Raw genomic sequence first — 26,597 nt, 5'->3', positions numbered from 1 at the left:
AGTTTCCATTTTTTACTTCCATAGGAGAGGACGGTACAGGTCAGATCGTAACCGTGATAAAGGCATACTTGATGACGACAACTGGCTCTCTGCCCGTCGAGAACCGGAAGACGAATACCAAAACCTGGTAAGTTGTGTCGCATGGATGATTGTTGCGCTCGCTGATGCTCACTCACTTCTGTGTCTGCATGATGTCATGCTTATGAAATGTGTTCAGAATGTACAGCTAAAATAAATTTAAGTAAAAAGAATGTTTAACATTGTGATATGAAGTACGTGAAAAGGGTTGACAGTTACCGTGAACCAACTTTTACACGCGTCGGTTTTATTTCAAAATTAACATGAACAAATGCTTTTCATTCTCTAATTTTGCCATCAAGTTTATGTTCATGACTATTTTTAACAAATTTAATAGACAATGAAGAATAAGTTCACTGCAAGAGTTATTAATGACAAAGATGTACTTGTAAACTGTGCATAATTTTCTTTCATTCTGTTAAAAGTTGGTTTGCAATATTTGCTGTTGTTGATTGAAATGATTGATGAGTGTGTTGTGTGGCAAATTAACCTGATTGGTGACTGCTTCTTCTGTTTAATTGTCTTGTATTTTGTTCATTTATGCAAGATTAAGCGATTAAGAGGTGACACTGAGGTAGGTAGTTTGCTGCAACCGTGTGAAGTTATAACTCCACCATGAATTTTATCAGTCGAGTTTTAAGTCTTGTTGCAGTGGTTTTTATGTGTGCATCACTTTTTGTTTTGTACATTATGATTATGTTTCTTAATGAATTAATTTTGGAGTGTTTTAGTCTTAAATGACAAAGTCAAATAATTGACATTCTTCATATTTTTCTTTGCATATAAAGTTTTTCTTTTCTTATTTATAGAAAAAGAAATTTTAAAATTCATTATGTTGTATTACCAGTAAATGACCTTGAGTTTGGTTGTGTATCTTTACCACTGTATGCTGTCACTGTATATCGTCTTCACTGCATGTTACAATCTGTATCAAGTAGCGGTGGTAGTCTGCAATGAGGGAGTTCACTTGTAACATACTCAAGATTAAAAAAGACACCCCCTACCCCCCCCCCCCCCCCCCAAAAAAAAAAATAAAAATATATAGGTAAAATATCTATAATATGGCCTCCTCTTCATTAAAGTCGAGCACACTCTTTATGATCCTAATAAGTGACATAAAAGAAGCCTTTATATTGATCCTAATCGAATCCTGTTTTAATGAAATGAAAGTGAAGTTTGTGTAAAGATATAAGATCCATATTATCTGTGAATATACAGTTTGCTGATAAAGATAATCCACAGCGATTCCCACATGCTGAAATAATCTTAAGATGATCTTCGTTGGAGCCTTACATTCTTTATTGACAACTACATATCTACCATGAACTGATCAATTGAGAAGCAATTACATCATGGGGTTTGGGTTTAGTAAATATTAGGCATATAAAAATGTAAAGATATGAAAATGAAAAAAAAAATAAAATGGGCAGTGTGTTTTCATTTCTTATCTCATAAAAGACTTTTATGGATCCATATTTTGAATCATTAGAATTTCTCCGCTCCTTTTTTGTCCATTTAAATGTTTATCTTAGCCTGCTAAAGAGAGACATGAGCACACTTTCCCTTTAAATGTTAGGTCATTATTTTTCCTTCCTTTCCATGTCTTGAGAGTGTTTACCCGTTGCTATGCTGGGTTGTTTTGGTGACGACCGACAGATAGCTAGCCCACAGTCATCTTTCTGCCATTAATTAGAGAACAAATTCACTTCAAGAAACTTTGTACCAGCATTTAGCTCTCTATATTTTACAAGGATATTTTGGTTGGGGAAAATTGCTTTCATAATTAAACCATAATAGCAATTTGAAAGCATTCTTTTTCCTCATTGATTTTAAATTTGATGAAAAGTAAAAAACTAAGAGAAATATTTAAATGGAAGATGGAAATTTCTTAATTAAATGCCATTGTATGTGTTGAACAGTTGATTATTGAATTAAGGTGCCGAAGTTTTGAACTGGCTTTAAACTACAGGTATGGTCACGCTTGGTTTAGAAATCTCTATTGAATTTTAAAGTATTATTGGATACGTGCATAGCACAAGTAAATATATATACCAACTTGAGTACATAACAGTATATGTGTATAGCCGTACATGGCCCACAAACCCCGAGTGTGTTTAAGTTCTAAATCTTCGCCGTGCTCACAGAAATTGGTTTAAACACTGGGTGCCTTATCAGTGTTATTATTTCAGCATTTATTTGTTTTTCAATTCTTTGGAATAGAAGTTATTACGTGTGTTGTTGTGAATTAGCTAGTGGCTGAGATAGGAATTTATATTATCAGTGCTTTGGATAGTAGATTTACTCTGTGGAATTATTAGTGGATTTATTTATAGATAAGTACAAAGTGAGAATTACTGTGAAAAAAATTTCTGTTGTTACAATGCTTTCCTCTGGATTACCCTGACAGGAACCTAACCCCCCTAGACAGCGGGGCAGAGCTCCACCCAACAGATCCCCACCCCCAGACAAGGAAGATATGGCACGCGCCAATTATTTCGCCACTCTGCCTGTGGGTAGGTATCTTTGTTTCATGTTAGCTAAATGTACTTATTAACACATACTTTACTTCCATTGATGGAGTCGACTGTACTCATTTCTGATTTCACTCACATTTTAATTGTTGTGAAATATTTTTAGACTCTGAAAAATCTTTTAGATTTAAAATCAATTGGTTTCATAATTCTAAATTTGTTATCAGTGATTTAATTGACACAAAATTTTTCCATTTTGTTGTAAGATTGCTTTTATTTAAAGATAACAGTCTGGAGTTTAATCCCAATACTTGTGAATGGACTTTGTGCTACTATATGATATGCCTATTGAATCGATTTTTGTTGCATGTTGTCTTTTTCTTAATGATTAAAGAATATCATGACATGAACGTAAAACATGAATGTTACTTTCAAATATAATTATTTTTATAAGCTAGTCATTTTAAAATTATGGTTTAATTTGAATGATGATGTTACATGTATTATCTAAGACTAGAAGTTTGCAGATTGAGCCTTAATTGATAAATGAATTTGGAAATGGTAAAAGAATTTTTTGAAGGGATGGGAAGGGGGGATAGAGAAAAACAGATAAGCGATACTGAGTGAAGGGTGTAGGGGTGCTGATTCTGTATGATCTGTTGACAGGTGTACGATCAGGTAAACCATCACTAACCCAGACACTGCGTGGCATGGCACTCCTCTCTTACTCTCCTCTCCTCTTCTGATTTGTCTGAAGCATTCATTTAGTTTAGAATTTAAATTGCAAGGGACCAATCTGAGTGAATTTTTAAGCAGTAGTTTGAATTTATTTTTTGTTTATGGCAGATATTTGGTTAAATAAAACTACATTTTTGGTGATTTTTTGGATTTCCTTGATGTAGTCTGTTTATCTTCTTGTCTTTATACTTTAGTACTTGATTTGCATACCTATTCATGTATAAACATATTTACATTATATAGGATTTTTGAAGTCTGTCTTTTTGGATTAGTTCTTTTCTTGCAGCCAATTAAAATTAAATTTGTATCTCCCTATTATAGGTAAACTCTATAGTAATTAGCCATTGCAAATCTTAATTAGAGGTCCAGATTAGGTTGTTATTTTCATTTTTTTGAAGTACATTTGTTTGCAAATGAAGAGGAATTTAACTACACCTCTATGTATATCATCTTAAATGATATGTTTTGAGCTATTGATTATTTAGGTTTATTAATAAGATTAATTGTCTCTCACCTGAGAAATACCCAAGGCATGTAAACTGCACTGGAGCAAACTGAATCTCTGTCTCCCGGCCTGTAATCACCATATACTTATCTACTAAATGGAAGCATTTTATTTTATATATATATGTGTGATTATCCGCTTTTTTTGCTATTTTTCCCATTTGCTTGCATGCAGAACCATTGATTTGGGATTTGATTTGTAAATATATACACAACTCTGAATTGGGTATGGTGTACAATGAAAATTCAACAGAATTTCAATTTGTTAAGAAATTTGAATAGGGAATATACTGGTATTCATTCTTTACCTATGTAAATATTCATGCATTTAAACTCTATATATTTTGTTCAATTGAGTAACATCCATTCCAGTGTGATATAAGTATATAAAGCAGACGGACATGTATTCAGCATTTTAGAATTCCTCCTTATATTATTTTCTTAACGGTACATGCTCTTCATTCATATACTCTCAATACACACCTTAAATCTTTATCTAGATTTTTATGTTATGTAATAGATCATCATAATTATAGATATATCAGGGTTTAAGTACTTCCAAAAATTGAAATTTATGTTTAATATTATTTGTTTAAAAATTGATTTTTATTACCTGTATATTTTGCGACCTGCAGTAAATGTTATCGAATGGTTTTGTTTTTAGAATTTTTTTACTTGGGGGGAAAAACCTTATGGATGAGAAAAATTGAAGATGAAAAGGAAATTAACTTTGCAATAAATCAAAATTTTTTACATTTCAAATTATTTTTTTAGACTGTCATGGTTTTGTCAAAATTACTATACATGCATCATTAAAATCCCATGGCCAGTCTCTGTGAGCTTACCATACTCATTGAGCTTTTGTTAGTCCAACAATGAAAAAGCAAAAGTCTCAAGTTTTGGGATTGATCATGTTGAGTACCCAAACATGCCGTTGTTGATAAATACATGCATAAGCATTAAAGGCATTGGTAAAATTTCCTTTATGAAATTCACAACAAACTAATCAGAATGAACTGTTGATGACATAAGTGCTGTGAGTTGGTCAGTAAGTGAGTGTGCTAAGTGTTTGTGAGACTGGCTGTGGGATTTTGTTCAATATCAATATGTCGATATACATGACAGTTCTAGAATTTCTTACTCTTGAAAATTGTGCACATTTTGTAACAAATGCTAACCCATTTATGTTCATTCCCATTTAAGCCCCATGTTATTTGTTAATTGTCACAATTTCTGCAAAACAGAAAGTATGTACAATTTGACAATTAATATAGATTCATTAATATACACTTATGATATGCTATCACATAGAAGGTACTTCTGATTAAAGAACATTGTTTGCCTTGTTCTTTGAACTGCTTTTATCATTACTTAATTTGCATGCTTTATCATGTGCTGCACATTTTGTAGAGAAAAAAACCCCCAGAATATTAGTTCCATTATTTATTTTTTTTCTATGACTTTTTAGGCGGAAATGATAGAGAAAGTGCAAATGCTCGGAAGAAAGCCCGATACAGGGAAGAGCTTCAGTTACAGATGAGAGAAGCCGAAGCTGCTCGCAGAAGGTGGGTAACGGAACAGCTTGTGCAGTTACGGCATTTCATTTAAACCCCCTCCCCCCCCCATTGTAAATTTGTTGCAGTTTTAAACAGAGATTTTTCTAATAAGACCATATCATCATGATATTCCTTGTGTCTTAGTGAATTACCTGATGTTTGTACAGTTTGATGTACTTATGTTAGAAAAAGACGTCATGGTAGTGTAGAAAATCTGTTAATTGTATTGAGTGGCACGTAGAGGGGTAACAGTTCCTTACAGATCATGAATCTGGCTTCTACATTTTATTTTGATAAGAAAATTTTTTGAATAATGTGGGATAAGTTAATTTTTTAAGTTGATGACATTTCCTCAGAAGATGAATATAAAAGCAGATAGATATAAAAGTTTTGATGAAAACATTCTAAATCCCAACTTTGTTTACCTCATAAAAATCACATCAGAATATTAATAACCCACACTATTTTTAATGGATCTGAATGTTCATTGCTTCCTTTGTTATCTGTAAGGGATAAAGTACAATGATTTTTGCAGGATTTTGATTATAAAAATGAAACGAAAATACTTATAATTGATGCTAGCTTTATCAACAATGGTGTTGGGAAATTTCTACATGTACTATATAAGTAGGCATGGTGACCATATATACCTGTATTGTGTAAACATTTTGGGTCATTGGTTAAACATTGATGGATAACGGGTTGTTGACTTGCAATCATCAAGCTTGTATATGCATAATACTGTTGCAAAATAGATGGGCCTTTAGTTATATGCCTCAAGAAAATCATTATGTATGGGTTTGGTTTTTCTGTAATTAACATCCATTGATGAATGTAATACTCTGTATGCTCATTATTTACCTTAACAGGGAGAAAGAAAGGTATGAAACATGTTACGTCTCACATTTCTAATTTTTGGCCTGGGTATTGTGCAGGTTAAATGTCTTTGACTTGTCTTCGTGCAGGGAGAGAGGACAGTTTCTGCTCATTATATAATCCAGAACTTGTAACCACTCTAAACAATGTCTGCATTTATTGTTGTCAAAGTTCACTCATCATGCTTTATTTACTCTTTATAATATGATTTGGAAATGTCCTGCATTACATTGGAATTGGTTGAATTTGTCTGGGGGGAATATCCTATAGGTTGACTGAAGTATATGTGATACAATCATTATTATGAATAGATTTTTTGTTCATAATATGCAAATTCATAGTTGAAGGTATCTTCCTCCTCCATACTCCAAAAATCCACAAACATATCATGACCATATGTAATGCAGGGCTCTTTCTAATAAATTTGTTGAAATTAATAATAGATGCAAGAGAAGTAAAGCTACTTTAGAACAATTAAATCTTTACTGGGATGAATGTGCTGCCTTGGATGTTGTAAGCAACCTATTCTTTTGGTTGACTTAATTGGTTCCGTGTCAATTCACTTTTTGAGGGAATATGTTGAATGCATGGTTGTTTTGATCAGAATCAACAATTTTCAGGACCTCTTGGTAAATTTGAGACTTAAATCAACTTGTGATGATCCAAGTGCATGTTGGTTTTGTGTATATATTTACTGTTATTGTACATCTCATCCTTATCATTTGTACATGTGTACTGAATTATCTTGAACATTAGGAAAGAAAATTTCAAAGAAATTCCCAAAATTTTATATTCTTTGAATGGTCAATACAAACTTTCTCTTTTCTTTTCTGATCAATGAACAAGTATGGTATCTAGTAACTGCTGTACTTCACATGATTCTAAAATGGACAAAGTTTATCCTCCTTAAGTGCAAAACAAATTTATAGTGCATGCAAAGTCTGTGGCCTCTAAATTGCCTTTTTTCTTTATTTAAAGTATCTTGTGCTTCATTTTTTAAAGCCAAACATGTGTGTCACTGATTATATACCGATAGGTTGTCTTAGATTTGCTCACTACAAACTTTTTAGCTTTGAACTTTTAGATATTATGAGCTGGTATTGTAATAGCTGGGCTTCATATTATTTCAACATATGGTATATATTGCTAGTATTAATGAAATTCTGGGCTTGATGTCATATTATATAAATAGTGCCTGTTTGGGAGGGTAACAGTTGAAATTGACACCCCGAGAAAACCATTGTCAACCGACGCGAAGCGGAGGTTGACAATGGTTTTCGAGGGGTGTCAATTTCAACTGTTATCCTCCCAAACAGGCACTATTTATTTTGTTATACTGAATGTCTTAATTTTTAAGAAACTTTTACTGCTTTTATATAGGAATAACGTGAATTCTACAGCGAACCGTACGCGCATAATTTTTGCGCATGTAACATTTTTAAATGTTACCCGTTGCTAAGTGCGTTACTAACGCTGAGGGTAATAGAAAATATTATTAACTGCGTCTTAACCAATCAGATTTCAGTATTTAACATGAAAGTATAACAATATGAATTAATGTATAAAATGTCATAAGAGGATAAAGGTAATCCAAGATTTAATTTTAAATTGTGGCCGACTGAACGAGAACATACTTGGAACTTAGCCAAAAGTGGGAATTAAGAATTATATAATGCTGCCAAATGTAAATAGATGATATTTAAAATTAGACTAAAATTAGAACTAACATTGAATGTATTTTGAAATTAATTGATTTTGATAATATATATATAATTATTCGAATATATTTTTATTAGATTTTGCCTCTGCTATATTAATTGCCAAATATATACTTTATGAAGTGCTACAGTTAATGGTTATGTTGTATTTATGTGGTACTTCACTTGTAAACCATCATGACCATATGTTATAGATTTTTTGATTAATCAAGGATTTAATTATTGTGACAAGATAGCATTTAAAATAGAAAAGAAAGATATGCAGTGTTTCCATATATAGTGGTATAACCATGCAGTGGTGAAATGATGAGGAAAGTTGTAAAACTTTTTATTTTGGTTTAAGGTGCACATGAAGGGAATTAGGAGACACTTTATTCATTGATGAGAATTGATGGGAATATCAGATCATTTTCCTTGTAAAAAAAATTGTTCATCTATAAAGCCATTAAAATTTTTTGTATGTACATTAGTCCTGTAGCAGATGTAAGTATTGACAAAGCTTGATAACTTTTAACATGATCATGCTCACTATTTCATGTTATAGAGAGAAAGTTGAAGAGTTACGGGTCAATGCCTCAGGACTTCTGGATCCAGAAAAAACACCCAAACGACTCACCTACCTGGGAGAACCAAATCCATCACCGAGACGAAATCTCAAAAGTCCAGAAGTTAGACCTTATCACACGAGATTCGACCTAAGGTAAGCGCAAGCTGTCCTGGTGTGATGAAACATTACGTGCTTTTGTAACATTTTCTAATTGGAATGCTTATTGGGTCCATTTCAGATCAAATTCTTATGAAAGCATAATAGCAAATTTCCAAATGCATTAAAGAGAAATTTACACAATATTTGATCAATTCTCATACAACTCAACTACTGTTAATTAATTGATATGACACCTGCGTGAATGTACAAGTTCATTCTGATTTTAATAAATGATGACACCAAGACGAATCCAACTTATATTCATATTGATTTTGGTTTGCTCTTCTACAGTCCAAGGGGTCAAGGCATTGAACCAGAGAGCAGTGGGGGGTATACTCCTAGGGAACGCGGTCGTACCCGAGAGAGACGACCCAGAGAAAGGAGCGGCGGGATTTTGGATATCGGATTCGATGGATTATTGGATCAGCCAAGGAGAGGGGGAGCATCACAAGTTCCCCCTGGACTCCAGTACCAGCCGTCGTAAGTACTGGCTAATTAAAGTACATGTATTTAGACTGGAGGGCTTTATTGGGGTAAAATACACATGTTGATGATAAAGAAAGCAATGATTTTGTGTTTTGAATCTTTGTAGCTCTATCAGATTTATTTAAAGCTTGTTTTCAGGTTTTTTTTATGCATATGAAAGTTTTCAATTGTTTTTTTAGATTATTTGATTTTGTTTTGCAGTCTTTTAGATTTTTCCAGTTTAGACAGGTACTATGAAAGTAGTATGTTCTGTATCAGGGTTTCTGTAAACTTTCATTTCAAATCAACCTTTCTCTCTGATAAAATGTAAACTCTAAAGCTAACTGAAACTACTCTGACGACTTTCAGTCTTGTTGATCAAACCAACCTAGACAAGTACTTAGACAGGTACATGTACTGTTCTATAGTTAGAGTAGTACATGGGTAAATTGGTATAGATTTTGCTAGGGGCCATGCCAAGCTCCCTAGACAGACAGCGCAGGTACTGCTCAACATGCTAAGCCCAGTATACATACTGTAGCAAGGGTATGCTCTAGGAAAGATAATGTTTTCTTTTGGTAAAATGTCAGATTAAAATGATGAAATGCAGAAAGAAAAGAAAAGTCTTGAAAATGATATTTGATAAGTTTTTTTCAACCTCCATAGATTTGCAGACCCCAACATTGAACGCACAAGGTTTGAAGCTATGTGTTTTCTGTTTTGAGTAACCCAGTTTCACATATCGCATGACTGCAATTCTCACTCCATACAAACATGGCAGGCCTGTTCCTGTCTCCCAAGAGCATTCTGTATCTTAACTCTGTAGCATGTGGTGTTGTTTAACTAAAAGTATATTCGGACACTTTGAGTCCCTTGTACATTACAAAGAGACCAAGTACATTGTACTATATATAGGTCTAGTGCAACAGCTGTGACAAAGAGCAACTAGTCCATTGCCTAATCATTTAATTTGGAATCATACTCTTCAGTGATTTTATATCTCGATTTAATATACATAACTTTGCTTTAATATATTGATATTCTGAATTGATGACGATGATAATGGACTTAATGTACAGTTGGCTTCATGGTATTTTTCAGGAACTATGAAAAAATATGGGATTAAGTGCTTGGCTTAAAGTAGTATACTTTGGTCTTGGCTTGAGTTTCTTACAGTTGTTGACAGCGGCTAAGCGTGCTTTGGAAGTTCTAACATCTGTGATAATCTGACATAGTCATGGTTTAGACTAGTGGCAAAACAAACTTCATGTATAGAGAAAAAAAAACTTTTAACAAAAAAAATACATTGTAATAGTTATATACACAGTTGGCAAAAAAAATATGTAAAAACCAACTTTTCTGTGTCATTTGACATCTCTTTTCTAATTTCTATGTTCCGTTCCAATCTGTCGAAAAACACTTACAATATATGACTAAATCTGCTGCTCTATAGTTTTCGTTCCAATATATCACATGTAACAGACTGTATCAATTAAAGGCATGATGGGACTGAATTTGATGTGAGCTGTGAAACCATCTTGTTCAATAAAAGATTCCACAACAATAACCTCTGCTGTTGTTCCATGTTGTCATTCTATTAACAACAGTTTACTTTTTTATCAATGTTTTCCCTATATGTAAAGAACATTGGTCCCTATATTTAAGTACATCAATTCCTCCTCTTTTTTTGATAAATTATTTACAAATAAAATCAAAATAGAAGAAATTTCAGCTCAATATTTAATCAATGTTAATCATAATATTAAGATAATAGGTATTTTTTTTTATCCATTGGAAATACCGTAAATACTTTTAACTTAATAATTCCAGATGCAAGTAATAGATTGATTTTGATTGGTTGATTTTTAGGACGTATGTGACTGGCGGTGGGTCTGGAGGCCTCAATCAGCCGTACAGTTCCATCGACGAGGCTTACCATTACTACGGCATGAAGAACCCACTGGAACCTGACAACAGTAAGGCCTCTTACACAGAATACATGTATTCAGATTAAATTTATCTACAGAACGCTTAATATACCCCTTTTGTGAGATTCTGCATTAGCATGAATATGGCCAAATATATTTTGGGAAATTTGATTAAGTAAATAATGTATGAATTCTTGAAAATATACTTTTAACGGAAGTGAAAACTAACTTAGGCTAGTGTTAATCATTCAACTGGTATCAATAACTTTTTGTGGAAGGGAGTCAGATGGAATGTTGTATTAAAGTGACAATTCTCTTAATCTTGTTAGCTTTCATTTCATTTTCATTTCTCATTTAACAAACTTTGAGCCTGCAAGCACTTGTTTGTTGACTGGTTATATTTTGCATGTCCATTACTAGCATGTTTTTCTCTGACTTGAGCAGTCACTGACTTAAAGTATTTTAAAAATCCATTTGTTTTCCTCAGGAAAAAGAAACCCTAATGGTAACGCCTTCACTGGAGTAGTGTAGATCTTGGTGTACATGTTTTGTTGAGTTTCGTCACCATTGTTGATTAATTTCCCACGTCTGTTTAATGATTTTGTGTGAATGACTTTTCTTCCAATGCAAATTCTCAAATGAACAATCGCTATATTGTCTTTGAGGTATTAAACTGTTTAACTTTTTTTTTCTGGTTTTTTTTTTTGCAAGAACTGGTAAAATAGTCTTATAGGTTTATGCTACTTATTTTCCTGATTATGTTTTTTTCTCTTCAAAAAAACAAAACAAAACAAAAAAAAACCAAGAGTATTAAAGAACTAGATTGCCTTAATCTTTTTGATGAAAAAAAATTCACAATGAAAAAAAAAAATCATAAGTCAGATTGTAGATCATTATTTGCAAAGAACTTTGATATGAAATTGATTTTAATAATTTCTTATTTATATTATATGTTACTGAATTAAACAACATCCATAATAGTCATTCTCTTCCAAGGAAATTCGTCATCATGCATGCTCTCAAGATAATTTGGGTGTATATATATATCTGCTCATTGTTAAAAGAGCAGTTGATGTTGTTTGTATTGTAAATCATTTGCATGTTTTTGTGTATAAGATAAACTAACCTGCAATGCATCTGTCTTATTTATTTAACTGCATGATCGAATCAAAATCCTTTGTATAGAGATGTTATGTTTCCAAAATATGATCACCATTTTGTGTAATTTTTGCATGATATAGATACCCTTATTTGTTCAGATTTCTAGTGCAAAATGATTTCATTGTAAATTCCTAATTAAACACACGGAAACATCCCTTGCAGGTTTTTAAATTTCTGACAGCTACGAAAGCTTGTCGCTTGTACATTTATATTCTTACAATTTGATACAAAAGTGTGGAATTGCAGAAATAAGCACTTGCATAAGATATGAAATCTACAGTATGTCAATTAAGTCTTCAAACAATCTTAAACCCCTTAATTAACTATAGATTTCTTATTTAACGAGAGTACTTAATTCTGCGTTTGAATGATTTTGCATTAAAATTGCAAGAGTATAACATTACAAATGCCAAATTTTTATCATAATTCTAAATACAGAATATAGTTTTATACCCGTCCAAAAAATTAAAGCGAGATTTTAAAACTGCGAGATGTGCTTCTCTAATTTACGTGGATATTAATTCCTCACGTTTATTTAGGAATTTACAGAAATCAATATTTAGTGTGCATTTTGTGTGTTTTGTTGTGGTATGACATTTTTTTTGTTGTGCTGATGTTTGCATGACCATATCCTTTATTGAATCTGCTTGTTCATACTGATGACTTTTTAATTGTAGGTGCCCCACCCCCCTTAGACTTGGGAGGAGGAGGCGGAGGAGGATATGATCGACCTTACAGGGGTTCCCCACGTGTTACCTTTGATGATTCGTAAGTTTTTGTATCATTGTTACTTTCTACATATTATAGATATGAAAGATATTCACAGATCACATGACCTGGCTATAAGTACAATGCATCATACATTTGGTAATTTACAGGCAAGTGTTCATGTAGCTACGTATTATACTCGCTCACTATATACATGTGAGACAAATCATGTCTGGTTGTACATGGAATATTTCCATGAAGCATAAAACCATTTGCTTATCTGATGTTTTATTTCCATCATTCTGTTGCTTTAGTTCTAAAAAATATGGCATCTTAAAAGACGAGAGATATGAGAAAAAAGATGAAATAGTTCAAACTTTCGACCAGAAAGATGAGACTGTTCAGACGTAAGCGATGGCGATTGTTTACTGTTTGTAACAAATGACTGGATTTGAGAACTAATCATTTATGGGTTTAATAATTCCTGTTTGAATTTTGTGATTACCATATAGTTAAAAATTAAAAAGTTGAAAACCATTGAAGACTGAATTGGAGAAAATTTGATTGTTAGTTTTAATCATCAGAGTTTAACAGCTTTATAACAGTATTTGTGAATCAGTTTTTAGCTCACCTGAACCGAAGGTTCAAGTGAGCTTTTCTGATCACCCGTTGTCCGTCGTCCGTCCGTCCGTCCGTCCGTCCGTCTGTCTGTCTGTCCGTCCGTCTGTAAACTTTTCACATTTTCAACTTCTTCTCAAAAACCACTGGGCCAAATTTAACCAAATTTGGTACAAAGCATCCTTATGGAAAGGGGGTTATAAATTGTAAAATTAAAGGGCACAGCCCTTTTCAAAGGGGAGATAATTGCGAAACAGTAAGTATAGGGTGCATGTCTTTAAAAATCTTCTTCTCAAGAACCACTGCACCAGAAATGCCAATATTTACACAAAAACTTGTATATATAGTTATAGTGAAGATTCTAAATTGTAAAAATCGTGACTCTCGGACCAAAACTGGGGCCCCAGGCGGGGTTCAAAGTTTAACATAGAAATACATAGGAAAATGTTTTAAAAATCTTCTTCTCAAGAACCACTGCACCAGAAATGCCAATATTTACACAAAAACTTGTATATATAGTGAAGATTCTAAATTGTAAAAATCGTGACCCTCGGACCAAAACTGGGGCCCCAGGCGGGGTTCAAAGTTTAACATTAAAATACATAGGAAAATTTTTAAAAAATCTTCTTCTCAAGAACCACTGCACCAGAAATGCCAATATTTACACATAAGCTTGTATACATAGTGAAGATTCTAAATTGTAAAAATCGTGACCCTTGGACCAAAACTGGGGCCTCAGGCGGGGTTCAAATTTAACATAGATATACCTTAGGAAAATGTTTAAAAAATCTTCTTCTCAAGAACCACTGCACCAGAAATGCCAATATTTACACAAAAGCTTGTATATATAGTGAAGATTCTAAATTGTAACAATCGTGACCCTCGGACTAAAACTGGGGCCCCAGGCGGGGTTCAAAGTTTAACATAGATATACCTTAGGAAAATGTTTAAAAAATCTTCTTCTCAAGAACCACTGCACCAGAAATGCCAATATTTACACAAAAGCTTGTATGTATAATGAAGATTCTAAATTGTAGAAATCGTGACCCTCAAATCAAAACTGCAGCCCCAGGCGGGGTTCAAAGTTTAACATAGAACTACATATGAAAAATGTTTAAAAATTTTCTTCTCAAAAACCACTTCACCAAAAATGCCAATACATACACAAACGGTTGTATATATAGTGAAGATTGTAAAAATCGTGACCCCTGAACAAAAAGTGGGGCCCCAGTAGGGGTTTAGATTTTAACATATATAGGAAAATGTTTTAAAATCTTCTTCTCAAGAACTATAGTGCAACTGTTTGGGATATTACTATGCATACATGTACATCCTTAAATAATGTAGATTCAAAAAATTGTAACTCCCGGACAATTGATGGGCACCAAGAGGGGTTCAAAATTTAAACATTTTAAAAAACATAAAGGAAAAGTTTAAAAATTTTCTTCTCAAGAACTACAATGTTTTAGTTTGTGGAATTTCTATGCCTTCGCTCATGTAGATTCCTAATTGGTAAAATCGTGACCCCCGGACCAATACTGGGGCCCCAAGATGGGGTCAAAGTTTATTATAGAAATATAAAGGTAAAAATATCTTCTTCTCGAGAACTACAATGCCTCAATTTGTGAGATTACTATCATGCATACAACCTTGGATAATGAAGGTTCGACAGTTTTAAAATAGTGACCCCTGGACTAATACTAGGGACCCAAGATGGGTTTAAAGTTAAATGTAGAAGTACCGGTATATATGGAAAATGTTTAAAAATCTTCTTTTCGAGAACTACAATGCATCAATTTGTCAGATAACTACGTAAGCACCCTCAAATAGTGTAGATTCGAAATTATAAAAGCTGTGACCACAATCTAATACTGGGGCCCCAAGAGGTGTTCAAAGTTTAGCATAGAAATATAGAGGGAAAATGTTGAAAAATCTTTTTCTAGGGAACTATAATGCTTCAGCTTGTGAGATAACTATGCAAGCATCCTTAAATAATGTAGATTCCAAATAATTAAAACTTTAGCCCTGGACTAATACTGTAGCCCCAAGAGGGGTTCAAAGTTTAACATAGAAAGATATATTGAAAATGTTTTTAAAAAGTTTTTTTTTGAGAACTATAATGCTACAGTTTGTGAGATTATTATGCAAGGATCTCTCAAATTGTGTAAACTCTAATGTAGTGGAACCAAGAGTTATCTTTCTTGATGTTCATTCCTATGTTACTGTTTATGTTGTTCAAGCCAACCATAAACCTCGGACCATAACTGGGTCCCCAGAAAGGGGTTCAATGTTTAAAATAGAAAAAGCATATGCTACGAAATGTAATGTTACAAGGAACTGCTGTCCAGGTGAGCGATGTGGCCCATGGGCCTCTTGTTTGTTTCAAGATATTCACTGAAAATTTTCGTGAAATCTTTTTAATTGTGGCCTGCTTGTTTGTGCTTGGTCTTGTTTTCAGATTATATCTGACATTCTTATTTTTTTTACTTTAACTAAATTTGTTGTTGTTCCTAACTTTAAAATTACAATAATTGTAATACCGGTATGTAAACATATTTCTAGATCAAAATTGATGAATGAATTAGCTCAAATTAATATTATTTACCAGTTCATGGTACATGTATAATAAAATATAAGTGTAAATTTAGAAAAGAGCAAAAAGTTTAGAAAGTGCAACATATGGATGTGTCCTTATATTAGTGTTGTGTTTCAGAAGTTGATTGTTGTTGCTAATGTTATTGATACATTGATGCTGATTTTTTAATGTTGATCCTGTGTTGTTGATACAATGTTGTTTGTTGTTAGTGCAATTTATGACAGTGTTGTTGATACTGTGTCGTTGGTGTAGAATTACATTATATTGTCGAGTTCCTCCTGATTTTACAGGATTGAGATAACCGTACCTCCACCTCCAACGACGTACGTAAAAATAAAATAACAGAACCTGCCGTGTCTGTTCTGTTGAGTGGTAGTTTGTAATAGCTGATGTCGTATATTAACGGAAGTGTGTGTATAAAACAATCATTACAATAAAAATCTGGTTCAAGGTCAATGAACTGAATTTTAATCAAAATAATAAAAAAAAATTAGAAATTTACTGGTGTGATTCATAGTGTGAATGTATAATCAATATCTGTTCAATTAATTCATGTATATGGTATGTATTGTATTTATTTAATGCTTATAAACCGGTATTGTATTGGTGTGCGAAAGATTATAGTGATTAGAATGTGTATGATAATTATTAATTTTGATTGTAATTGTGGGTGTTAATGTGTGTGGCTACATGTATCCTCTAGATGCTGCTTATTCAATAAAACCTGTCCAGCTTATACTAGCTGTAATACATCACCAATACTGGTAGTTGGTCTTGTAGGGGTATGGTCATGAGTTGAGCAAGAAAAGATTTATGAAACAGTTTGTCTTGTTTTAACTTGAATGTTGAGCAATATTTCTGTCTATCAACCCAGACAGTTTGAATTTCTATTGATCAAGTAACGGTACATGTAGAACACTAAGAAATGAGTCATTGCAGAGTCCACGATTCGTCTTTCAGAGCTAGAGCCAGGGACCGAAGTAAAGAGCGGATCTCTCCCTACCAGTTCCCCAGCGACGACGACTTGCGCAGCCGGTCCCAGAACGATAAACGCTCGTACCAGGAAGAACTAGACAGACAGGTATGAAACCCTTTAGGGTCAAAGGAAGAATGCCTGAGACTTCATTATAAGAAATTCAGACCTAAATATATATATCTCTCTGACCTTTTTTATACTCAAAAGGAAAAGTAACTTTGGTTTTTAAAACGATGTATATAACAGAATAGATTTGTATGCAAGTGGAAATGCTGATTTAGAGTAATGTGTTGTAGAGAATTCATCCATTCTGGTTGTTTTTATTCCAGATTCAGGAGAAGCGTTACAGAAAGCAGCGAGAGAAGGAGGAACAGGAGAGGTATACTGATTTGTAATGCAGTCATCTGGGATTCTTATTTTGATTGGAAATGTTTGGCGAAATAGTATTTAAAAATATGAATTTTTGTAGATATGAGAAAAAATTGGATGATGAGATTAGGAACTATAATCCATTTGGAAAAGGAGGAGGAGGGGCCCCACTGAGGGATAATCAGGGAAATATTGTTGGTAAGGTCATCAGTGGATTGATGGACAACACTGTATCCAAACATTTTGTTTACCAAAGAGAGAAAGAAAGAAAGATGTTTGTTTTAACCCTGTTTAACTGAAGTCATTTAAAGTGGATGTATGTTCCGTTTTTAGCTGATTTACGGGCAATGCACCAGGATCCAGAAACAGCACGGTCAACAGCTCGGGCAACTCACGAATCGCCCCGATTCAGGGCTCCCTCATCTCCCAGAGATGACCTGATAGCTCCCCCTCCCGATCAGATAGACGCTTCAGGGGATGTCACTCATGCCAGGGGAGGGCATGGAATATTTGGTCAGCCAAAGGTAAATGAGGTCAAGTGATACAAGAGTTTGTGATTTTATCTAGGAGTGAAAATTCTGACAATAAACTCAATCTTATGTTGCTATCCTTTTAGACAGAACAAGAAAAGACACAGTCAGACCGTTACAAAGATGAACTCAGAAGACAGGTACAATCTCTTTTATGTTCTGTGACGTACATTATGACATGGAAATGATTAAAAAGCATATTAATACCTTTGGTAGAGTTTTATTGATTCATTAGTTTATTTGAAAATGAAATTCAAGCATTTGTTCTATGCAAGCTCTTAGTTTCAGGAGCTATTTTCAGAAAGCTTTCTAACAAGAAGGTGTATATGAAAAAATGTTTTCTTAAATTCTTTTAATTTGTTTTACAAAAGCAGTGCTATCTTATGATAAGGAGCCAGCTTTGGTGTTAGTTTAGTATCTAAAAGAGCATCTAATTTCACCTGTGAAAGATTTTTGAAACTGCGCCCATGCAGGTTAATTTCACCAAGATGCTTTTCAAATTATTTTCAATTATTTGTTGTAAAAAATCTATTCAGATTGAAGAGAAAAAGCGACGAGAACAGATTGAAAAAGAAAAGGAAAGAATAGAAGAAGAGAAAGAAAACCGAAGACTGGAAGAGCAGAGACTCAGGATACAGAAGGAGTACGAAGAAGAGCAGAGGAAGAAGAGGGAGAAGGAGGAGGAGGTAGGTCAAGCCTAAAACTATGTAATATTGTCTCGGTCTGATTTTGGTAAAAAAATAAATATGTACAATTCCTGGCCTTGGTGCTTGATTCTTCTGGAACCTAGACATTTATTATCAGGTCTTGAGTTTTAATTAAGGATCGATATTGATTTCATTCTTTTGGGCATTTGATATGAAATTTGAAAAAGATGGTCATAAAGGAATACTGTAAACCAATTTTGATTCACTTGTGAGAAATTTTCGTGAGGTGCACAAGAGCCTCATTGTCGCAAATATTTCTCGCCGCGAACCAGTATTTGCCATATTCAAGTGAGTTTACTGATCATAGTGTTATAACACTATATCACACAGACACGGAGAAGAAATGAAGAGCTTCAGCAGCAGGCTGAGGCAAAGAAGAAGGAGGCAAAGAGGAAGAGGCAGGAAGAAGATGAGAGGAGGACCCAGGAAAAACGTGACCAGCAGGAGCGAGAGCGCCAGGAGAGACAGGTAACCACGGGAACTGTGTATAGCAAGTCTAAATATTACAGAAAAGACAAATAGTTTTACAAACAAGTCAGACGATAACTAGTCAAGTTCTGTATAGCAATCACTAATGCTCATTTCTGTATGAACCTTAGGCATCAAATTTGCCAATTGAATCTGTAAGTTAAGTTTTACTATGGCTTGATATTTTTTTATTTGATGTGTCTTTTCTTAAAATCTCAATTTGAGTTACTGTTTATCAGTAATTTTCTAGAACCAGTAGTTAACTAGTAGTATGAATGAATTTACATTATGTGTAGACTGAAATCAAAGACAAATGTAGCGCTTACATAGATTTGCACCACACTCATGTGTTTCATCATGTGATTGTATGGAGACTGGGATGGCTGATTGGTTGATTGGTCACTGTAGATGTAGCTGTGTTTTATTTGACTTTTCAGGAGCCTCGGGGGTCTTCTCCCCCCGTCCCCGCTGTCCGGACCGCCACGGAGCAGAAACCAGACTACGCGGTAACCATCCTTATCATCTTGTTGATTTTGTGTCAATATTCTGTATAACTGGATTTTTCTGCTGGTTGCTTTATTTTGTGGCATCGTCTCGGGCACAAAAAAATCAAATCTCATAAAAATGTTCATTTTACCTATATTATCTCTTAAAAATAAAATAAAAATTCAAATATTGCTAAAAACATGGTCACAAAAACAATACCTATCTAGGAAACAAAAGAATTGTACAAAACTTTTGCACCAGCAGAAAAAGGCCGGTTATTTGGAATCCAGTCATGTCATCTTATGTCATCACCATCGTCCATTTAAACTTAAAGATACATATAAAGTTAATATTTGAAATTGGGAAATTTAGAATTAATGCTGAAATTGCCATTTGCCAGTAATTATAATTATCGTGAGGACTTCTTTATTGTCATTCATTGCATGTGGCCTATACTTATTTAGGAAGGTACCTCACTCTCAATTGACTTGGCTCGACCGAGTCACTTCCGATCCAATTCGGTTCGACTTGGAATAGACTCACCAGACAATTTAAATCTCAAAAAATCATATGGAATCTCGGTAAAATAGAGAGTGATAAATGTCAAAAGCACCCATATATTGTTGTCATTGAGTGAAAGGTCAAGGTCACCTTGTCATTGTTGTTTTAGAATTGAAATGTTATTTTGTCGGTTGCATTAAGTAAGCACATTTTATTTTAAAATGTCAGAACCTACATGTAGTGTGTTATGATACATACCTTTTAAGTGTACATGTACACTGAATTGATGTCGTGTGTTCATGGTAAGTGTGACATTGAGTTGATGTTGTAAATTGACAGGAGGATAAAAAGACCCCAGAACCGACAATATCGCCAAAACCAGGGGTAAATTTATACCGCTGTGTTGCTATAGATCTAGCCAGAATTTGATGCAGCCATTAATGCTTACTCGTAATGTTACGTACATACTCTCCAAAGTAAATTTACAAAATAACTTTTGAGTTAAGTTAATTCATTGTCACCAATAGATAATTCTTTGTTGTTTTTCCCCTAACATTTTGAATGAAAGATTTTTTGTGAGTGGAAATAATACTTACATGATACGCTGCCAATATTTGGGATACTCGTTAGGATTAATTGTTAATCTCGATTGGTGTTAATGTAGATGGAATGGTAAACTGTTTATAACTCGGGATTGAGGTTCATTTTAACATGGGTTTTTTTAATTGAGTGTGTCATCATTTTGTAGTTACTGTATTTTTATAACTTGTAACATGTTGTAAGTGATTAGCCAAATTTAGTTTGTGTATTTGTTTGTTCATCTTTGATGTATTTAACTTGTATCTAATTCAGCTTCTTTTATTTTCTAGACTTAGTGTAAATGCATGCATTGAAGAAAAAAAATATTTGTAGGCTGATCGAATGTTACGTTGCAGATGTTTATGCATGAATATATATTAGATAATATTTACTCTGTAGTGTAATGAGATCTCGTTACAATACTATATAATACATTTATAGTCATCTGTTCATATTGCACTTAGAGAGCTTTAATTGTTTTGTTTTTGGGTTCTGGATTAGAGCTAGAAATTTTGTTGAGTTTTAATTAGAAAAAAACTTCATTTTAATTTGTTTGTGTAAAAAGCGTTTATATTTAGTGATAGTACAGGACTTCATGCTTGCTTACTTTAATCCACAGACGTCCGAAGACACACGTAAATCTCCACCCATCCCAGCTTTACGGAGAGAACCTTCTCCCTTGGTTGAGGTAACGATTAAAAAAGACCACATTCCCCTAAGCCCCCCTTCAAAACATTCCATCCATGCATACCCCTGTAGAATTTATTGTGCACAGCTGTTCATTGTAATTATTGATTCCTCATTTTCAAGAATAAAATTAAGTGAAGTAGCTGATTCACTGTTCAATAATAAGTGGCATTTGAGCTCTTAAGAATAAGATGTTTTTCTGCCATAGTAGTATGCAATTTGTTTTTAAAACTTTTTTGTTTGGTTTCCTTTGTTTTTTAGTTCAAATATTATTTTGTCTTTCCCTTTAGTTAAACAGCATATATATGCATGTTTATGTAAGCATGTTAGAATTGAGTATATAAGCATGTACTGGTATGCATGCATTGTTTTGCTGTTGCTCGCTGCACTTTGTTGCACTGTACATGTAATTCATAGCATACATACAATAATGATGCAGAAAAGTCATTAACAGTGAAATACTGATGTTTTTTGTAGTCTTCCAGACCTCCCCCACAGCCACCGTCCAGAGCTAACAGTAAGTAGCAACCACACCCATCCTATCTATGGCAGCGTGGTGCATACAAATACAATAATGGAATCATGTGATTCAGAAATATTAGTGTACCATACTTCGGTCTTAATCAATGTTGTTTATGGAATCAGAGTGTAGTTGAATATGGATATTGTGAGCCATTGCTTGTAACATTATTTTCATTTTGGTCCCACTTTTAAATTCTTTATATAACTTCAATGTGTTACAATCTATGTAACAACAAGATTGCTTATAACCATATTCCATTAATTAAATAAGTTGGTTATGCAAGCTATAGGTCCAGAGATTAAGTTTTGATATATTTGCGATCGCAATGACCGTGACACTGCAGATTATGTGAAGTAAGGTTTTACTAGGAGCTTTACCCGCCGCTCTGATGCAGATTGAGTCAAGCGATCGAGTCTAGTGATCAAAGTGAGTCCTCTTACATCTATCTAGAAGTTATCGTAGAACTAGAGACACTCATAGATACACTTACAGATATTAAAAATATCTACAAAATACATGTTTACAGCGCATAATGTTTGCGAAGAATTCTCAATACAATTTTGCTGATAGGTAAACAGAAAAGTCAGACTTTCAAGATATAAATCTATGTAAAAGGTTTGGAAAGCAGTGATTAATTACTTGTGCACTTTCATGAGAGTAAACTACTTTTGCTTTCCAGAATGGTTTAAACTTTTGCATTCAAATTAATATATTTATGAAAGTTATATGATAATTTAAAATTAAAAGATTATTTTTGTAAAATCAGCTTACAATAAAAACATTAACAACGCATATGCTCATGAAACATGGAGATATGGAACAATGGATAAAACAGAATTTGTAAAGAGTGAATTCAATTTAAACATATTTTATTGAAAAATCAAATGGATTCTATAACAGACATAGCCTATGTAAACCCTCTCTGAAATCTTGTGAATCTCGTTATACCTAAATCCAGTGTAATTATTGCTAGCTGTTATTCTTATGAACAGACCATCTATTCCTGTCAATGATATACTGCTAATGAAAATAATTAAGGGTACCCAGTGATAATGAAATCATTTTACATAACAAAAAATCATAATCGCAAAATAGAGTATGAGGGGCCTTCTTTGTAACATTTGTTGTGATCATAAATTAGGGTGTTTTTGATTAGATGGACAAGAAGCAGTGCTAAAAGCTCTAAAGTATGATTACCTTAAAATGAGTATATTTACAGTAGCGTACTGGTATGTGTTGTAGAATATTCTAGTTTCTCAGTAGTGTCATGGTTGTGTTTTTTTCAGACTTGTAGTTTTCAATTGACATGAACTTAACATTTACTTGATTAAGGTTCTGATGTACTGAAAGAGCTGGCTTCTATGAGAAAACAACTACAGAGTGAGAGGAAACGGGTGGAAAATGCACTGGAAACTCAGAGGGTAGGAAAAATGATATGCTTAAACCACTTTAAAAAATTTGCTTATTTGGAATCTTTCAATCCCGTGATTTAGTGTTTTGACTGTAAACCAACTTTTAATTGTGTGCAAGAAATTTCTGCAAAATTTGTGATGTAGTCACAAACATTTCTTACTGCAAACCAAGCACTGAAAAAAGTCACAGGGAACAAGTTAATGGTTAAATGCTCTATGAAGTTTTTTCAAATAATTAATAAAAGCTTAAAAACTTATGTTTCTCTTGACTTCAAATTGGCAGAATGAACCAGATGTTTTTGACCCCAGAATGGTTCAAAGACCAGCTCCGTAAGTTTTCAATCATTATCGTAAAACATGTAAAATAAAAAATTAAATAGAAATTTGAATAAAAAATAATGAAATATAAACTAGCCTTTTTCTGGTGAAATCTCATATTAATTGTTCTCTATACAAAAACTGTGATTTATATTACAGTAAGGAGATAGATGTGTTTGAGAGGGCGCGTCAGGGAGAGCCTGCCCCAGTCCGCACAGAAAACCTTAACCCAAGGAACATACAGGAGTTTAACGAACTCAAATACAAAAGTAAGAACTCTCACTAAAATCTACACACGATACTGGAATGTGTATATCTACATACTGTAAATTCTTTATATAATGTGAGTACTTAATTCTGCGATTCTGGTAATTTGTAACAAATCGCGAGAATATAAAAGCACTTTTATCCTTATGTCTTATAGTTTTCAACCTTCAGAAAATAATGGCGAGATTTTAGAATCAGTGTGCTTGTCACAATTTTACATGAATATTAATTCCTCGCGTTTAATTAGGAATCTACAGTACCCAAGTTACCGTTTATGTCACCATTATATTTATTTGAATCCATTCTGAATGTACTGCTATATGTGCTTTACTATTCGAGATCATGTCAGACAGTCTCATGCAGTGTCAGCTTCACTGAATGTTTCATGATCTTTGTTGTATTTCTGTTGTAGCTAACAAGGACAATACGTGACTTATTTGTGTAGACTTTTATCGTGTGGAAATAAACTGTTGTAGATAGCCGATTGTTACATCCTGTGATATATGTCCATTTTATTTGAAAAAAAAAATTCTGACAAATAATATTCCTGATGTTGTTCTTTTTCAATATTTTTTTAAATGCTTGGTCTTCAAAAAATAGCATTTTCTTCTTGAAAGCTTTTTAAAAAAAATACAACCTGAAACCATAACTTCCAGTTTGTGTAAATGATGCCTTTCTCTCTCTTTTGTTGAATGGTATTTAGTTTTGTGTGTTACCAGTAGTTATACAAAGTTTATGGAACATTCGATGTGTTTTAGATGACACTATGAAAGTCGCTTTTGAAATTGAATGTTTGATTCATTCCATACAGTTCATAACAGCATTCAATGTAAAAGATTGTCTTAAGATGACATCAGCCTATGAAGACAGTTGTGTGCTCAGCTAGTATTAAACTTATAAGTATTAATATTGAATGACTCACCAAGGGTATGTCAGTGAAATAAGAAATATGTTTTGCTGTTTTCAAAAGATGACACAGAATCTCGGAAAGCTTTCCGTAGCATGTTCCCTGATGCTCCGACTTCCAGCGAGACGCTGGAAGCTCAACAAGACGCCTTGCTCAGGCATCAGGAGGATACACTCAAGTCAATGAAAGAAACAAGTAAGTACAGACTTCTGCTTTCTGTCTTTGGCTGTATACACTTCCCATGTCTCCTTTATACCATTGTAAACATATATTTTGTTTCTACTGCATGTCTGTGTACCAATATATGTATATCTTGCGTGTTTCTGCAGTAACTTTGTTTTGATAAGGTTCCCTGTATAATTTACAAAGAATATGTGGAATAATTAAGTGGTCTGATTGAAATAAAATCTTTGTTCCGTTGGTTGACAGTCACGGTGGAGGACAAGTGTAATAAGTGTGGGAGAGAGGGGGTGGCAGGTTGGTAATGCACAGGAGTGGTCACATGACTCAAAGGTCAAAGTTTAAAATAGTCACATGATATCAGTCAAAGAGATGCAATCACTTTCAAATGTCAAAGTTCAAAATAGGCACATTATGTCTGTCAAAGAGTTAAAATCACAGTCAAATGTCAAAGCTTAAAACAGTCACATAATATCAGTGAAAAGTTACAATCACAGTTAAATAACTACAATAAGGATTGCACAATTTGTGAAAATTAATGTGGCAATATCATAAAATCAAAATTTAAAAAATTTATTATTTGAGAGCCAGGGTGTTTATCGATTCCAAAATTTGAAATGGACATAAGAATAAAAATCTGAAATCGATATTTCATCTTGAAATTTTAAAACATTTGAAACTGATTAAGATTTGAAAAAAAAACAATTTTGTTGCTGTTTAACAGTGATCGACAAAAAGGCCAAGGACAGAGACTTATTTTCAGGTTTGTTGATAGTGTGATGTTTGATTTGCAGTGGTCAGTGTCACATGATTACAGGGAGGTTTTCTGATTGGCTTCAGGAACATGATTGACAGGAGAGTGTCTTTAAATCAGAATTTTTAATAAGAGTTCATTTTCTGTTTACTTTCAAGGGTATACCCCAACGAATTACAACACATGGAAAGGACGCCGCTCAGAAAGAAGTATATGATTTAGATTATCATTGCATTTGGAGATATTTTCTGTATATATAGAAATAGATCTATAAATTTTTCTTAACCAGACATTTCTTTTTAAAGTCATTTATTGATAACAACAAATGCTATGTTAAGGTTTTAATAAAAAAAAACCCATGTATAGTCTGCTACTCTATATTTCTTTTGCTATCTAATTAATTAATTTTCACTCTTTAACGAAAATCATTATCATAGCTGCACTAGTGCAGATTCTCTGTTGAAGCTATTTTCTGTTTGGTTTCAATAAAATAGTGTGATGATGGAAGTGAGAAGTTTTAAGTCTATGTAGAAGCTAGCTCTGTCTTAAAATTTGTAGGTGAATTTCTCTGAATTTTTTCCTTCTATTTAATTTCTACCTTGATGTCAAACTGAACAGAAAATGACTTTATTCTTAATTGGCTCTTTATTTACACCTCTGTGCAGTTCACAATTATCATGTCCGCCTGTACTACTCTTACAAGATTTTATACTTATGTAATACTACTGGGTTGGGAAAGTTAATACATGTATCCAAATATATATACTCAACATTTACAAGTTACCTTACGTGATCTGTTTATTATATAAT

General features: G+C 33.4%; 1 protein-coding gene across 44 annotated transcripts in view; it reads left to right on the top strand.

The window, feature by feature from the left end:
* The window catches only part of LOC128168179 (centrosome and spindle pole associated protein 1-like), a 50,381-nt gene that overhangs the window by 19,573 nt on the left and 4,211 nt on the right, over positions 1 to 26,597 (top strand). For 20 of the 44 annotated variants that reach the window (XM_052834359.1, XM_052834353.1, XM_052834315.1 and 17 more), the window contains 31 exons: positions 25 to 127; positions 626 to 652; positions 2,486 to 2,591; positions 3,216 to 3,227; positions 5,260 to 5,356; positions 8,486 to 8,641; positions 8,939 to 9,127; positions 9,335 to 9,361; positions 9,779 to 9,808; positions 10,982 to 11,088; positions 11,528 to 11,545; positions 12,879 to 12,969; positions 13,224 to 13,316; positions 16,414 to 16,446; positions 17,084 to 17,204; positions 17,429 to 17,478; positions 17,569 to 17,666; positions 17,802 to 17,992; positions 18,085 to 18,138; positions 18,535 to 18,684; positions 19,036 to 19,173; positions 19,611 to 19,679; positions 20,124 to 20,240; positions 21,359 to 21,427; positions 21,904 to 21,943; positions 23,282 to 23,370; positions 23,645 to 23,691; positions 23,839 to 23,948; positions 24,917 to 25,048; positions 25,283 to 25,330; positions 25,758 to 25,796. In XM_052834359.1, coding sequence (XP_052690319.1) covers positions 25 to 127; positions 626 to 652; positions 2,486 to 2,591; positions 3,216 to 3,227; positions 5,260 to 5,356; positions 8,486 to 8,641; positions 8,939 to 9,127; positions 9,335 to 9,361; positions 9,779 to 9,808; positions 10,982 to 11,088; positions 11,528 to 11,545; positions 12,879 to 12,969; positions 13,224 to 13,316; positions 16,414 to 16,446; positions 17,084 to 17,204; positions 17,429 to 17,478; positions 17,569 to 17,666; positions 17,802 to 17,992; positions 18,085 to 18,138; positions 18,535 to 18,684; positions 19,036 to 19,173; positions 19,611 to 19,679; positions 20,124 to 20,240; positions 21,359 to 21,427; positions 21,904 to 21,943; positions 23,282 to 23,370; positions 23,645 to 23,691; positions 23,839 to 23,948; positions 24,917 to 25,048; positions 25,283 to 25,330; positions 25,758 to 25,796 — 2,651 coding nt within the window. Of the gene's footprint in view, positions 1 to 24; positions 128 to 625; positions 653 to 2,485; positions 2,592 to 3,215; positions 3,228 to 5,259; positions 5,357 to 8,485; positions 8,642 to 8,938; positions 9,128 to 9,334; positions 9,362 to 9,778; positions 9,809 to 10,981; positions 11,089 to 11,527; positions 11,546 to 12,878; positions 12,970 to 13,223; positions 13,317 to 16,413; positions 16,447 to 17,083; positions 17,205 to 17,428; positions 17,479 to 17,568; positions 17,667 to 17,801; positions 17,993 to 18,084; positions 18,139 to 18,534; positions 18,685 to 19,035; positions 19,174 to 19,304; positions 19,329 to 19,610; positions 19,680 to 20,123; positions 20,241 to 20,499; positions 20,545 to 21,358; positions 21,428 to 21,903; positions 21,944 to 23,281; positions 23,371 to 23,644; positions 23,692 to 23,838; positions 23,949 to 24,358; positions 24,752 to 24,916; positions 25,049 to 25,282; positions 25,331 to 25,757; positions 25,797 to 25,945; positions 25,997 to 26,597 lie in introns of those variants that run through there. The other 24 variants (XM_052834344.1, XM_052834340.1, XM_052834322.1 and 21 more) reach the window with 22 other exon arrangements.

This window comes from Crassostrea angulata, chromosome 10 (genome assembly GCF_025612915.1).
Source record: "Crassostrea angulata isolate pt1a10 chromosome 10, ASM2561291v2, whole genome shotgun sequence".
In the NCBI taxonomy this organism is placed as follows: domain Eukaryota; kingdom Metazoa; phylum Mollusca; class Bivalvia; order Ostreida; family Ostreidae; genus Magallana; species Magallana angulata.
Note: the sequence above shows the minus strand (reverse complement) of the source record. Positions and strands in the feature narration are given on the sequence as shown.